Source organism: Galeopterus variegatus, unplaced genomic scaffold (assembly GCF_000696425.1).
Source record: "Galeopterus variegatus unplaced genomic scaffold, G_variegatus-3.0.2 Scaffold6621, whole genome shotgun sequence".
Lineage (NCBI taxonomy): Eukaryota > Metazoa > Chordata > Mammalia > Dermoptera > Cynocephalidae > Galeopterus > Galeopterus variegatus.
This window is the reverse complement of record NW_007732732.1, coordinates 125,338-126,032: the sequence shown is the minus strand read 5'-3', so window position 1 is coordinate 126,032 and position 695 is coordinate 125,338. Positions and strand designations below refer to the sequence as shown.

Here is a 695-nt window from a genome sequence, read left to right as displayed (position 1 = left end):
GAAGAGTGATTTATTCCCTAGTGGACGTTACCCATATTCCATCACACCACCTGCATCAACTTTAAAAGAGAAGAGACCCCTCTGGGTGCCTTGTAATCGACCTAATGGAGTCGGCAGAGAAACAATGCTTCTTTACACAAAGAAAGGCTTCTGAGACTGGCCACAATTTTTACAATGTTAAGAACTAATGAATAACAGTAAAACAGAATAATCCCACTCCTTGGGGGAAAAAAAGAGGAAAAAAACATACAGGAGATAGAGGCTACACATACAGTGTATAAAAAATAGGATAGGTTAAAAAAAAATTCATTCAGAGTCAGCCACAGTGAAAGTTTGCTCTGAGAAAACAGTCTTGACTCTATAGAATTTGCTTGAGAGTTTGTTAAAATATTTTTTACTATATCGTATAAAACGGCAAAAAAAATAGTGCCTTCCAATATTCCTCTAAACATTAGAGGCGACTTTGTATAAAAAGGTTGATGGAGCCGGCTTGGGGGGTTGCTTGTTGCATGAATCCCAACAGGGCAAGGCTGCCAGCAGCAAAATAAAACCTCCCAGCAGGACGCAGAAGCCACTAAAATAAAATGCAATGTCATAGGTCTGGGTCCAGTCATAAAACCAACCTGAAAAGACAGTAAGAAAAAAAGTCAGTTTCATAAAAATAGTATGAATGTCAAGTCCATACCCTAATTTCA

General features: G+C 38.3%; 1 protein-coding gene across 1 annotated transcript in view; it reads right to left on the bottom strand.

Moving 5' to 3' along the window:
• Positions 1-444: 444 nt before the first annotated feature.
• The window catches only part of LOC103606500 (monocarboxylate transporter 9-like), a 27,148-nt gene continuing 26,897 nt past the window's right edge, over positions 445-695 (bottom strand). The window contains exon 4 of the mRNA XM_008591090.1: positions 445-686. Coding sequence (XP_008589312.1) covers positions 445-686 — 242 coding nt within the window. The remainder of the gene's footprint in view (positions 687-695) is intronic.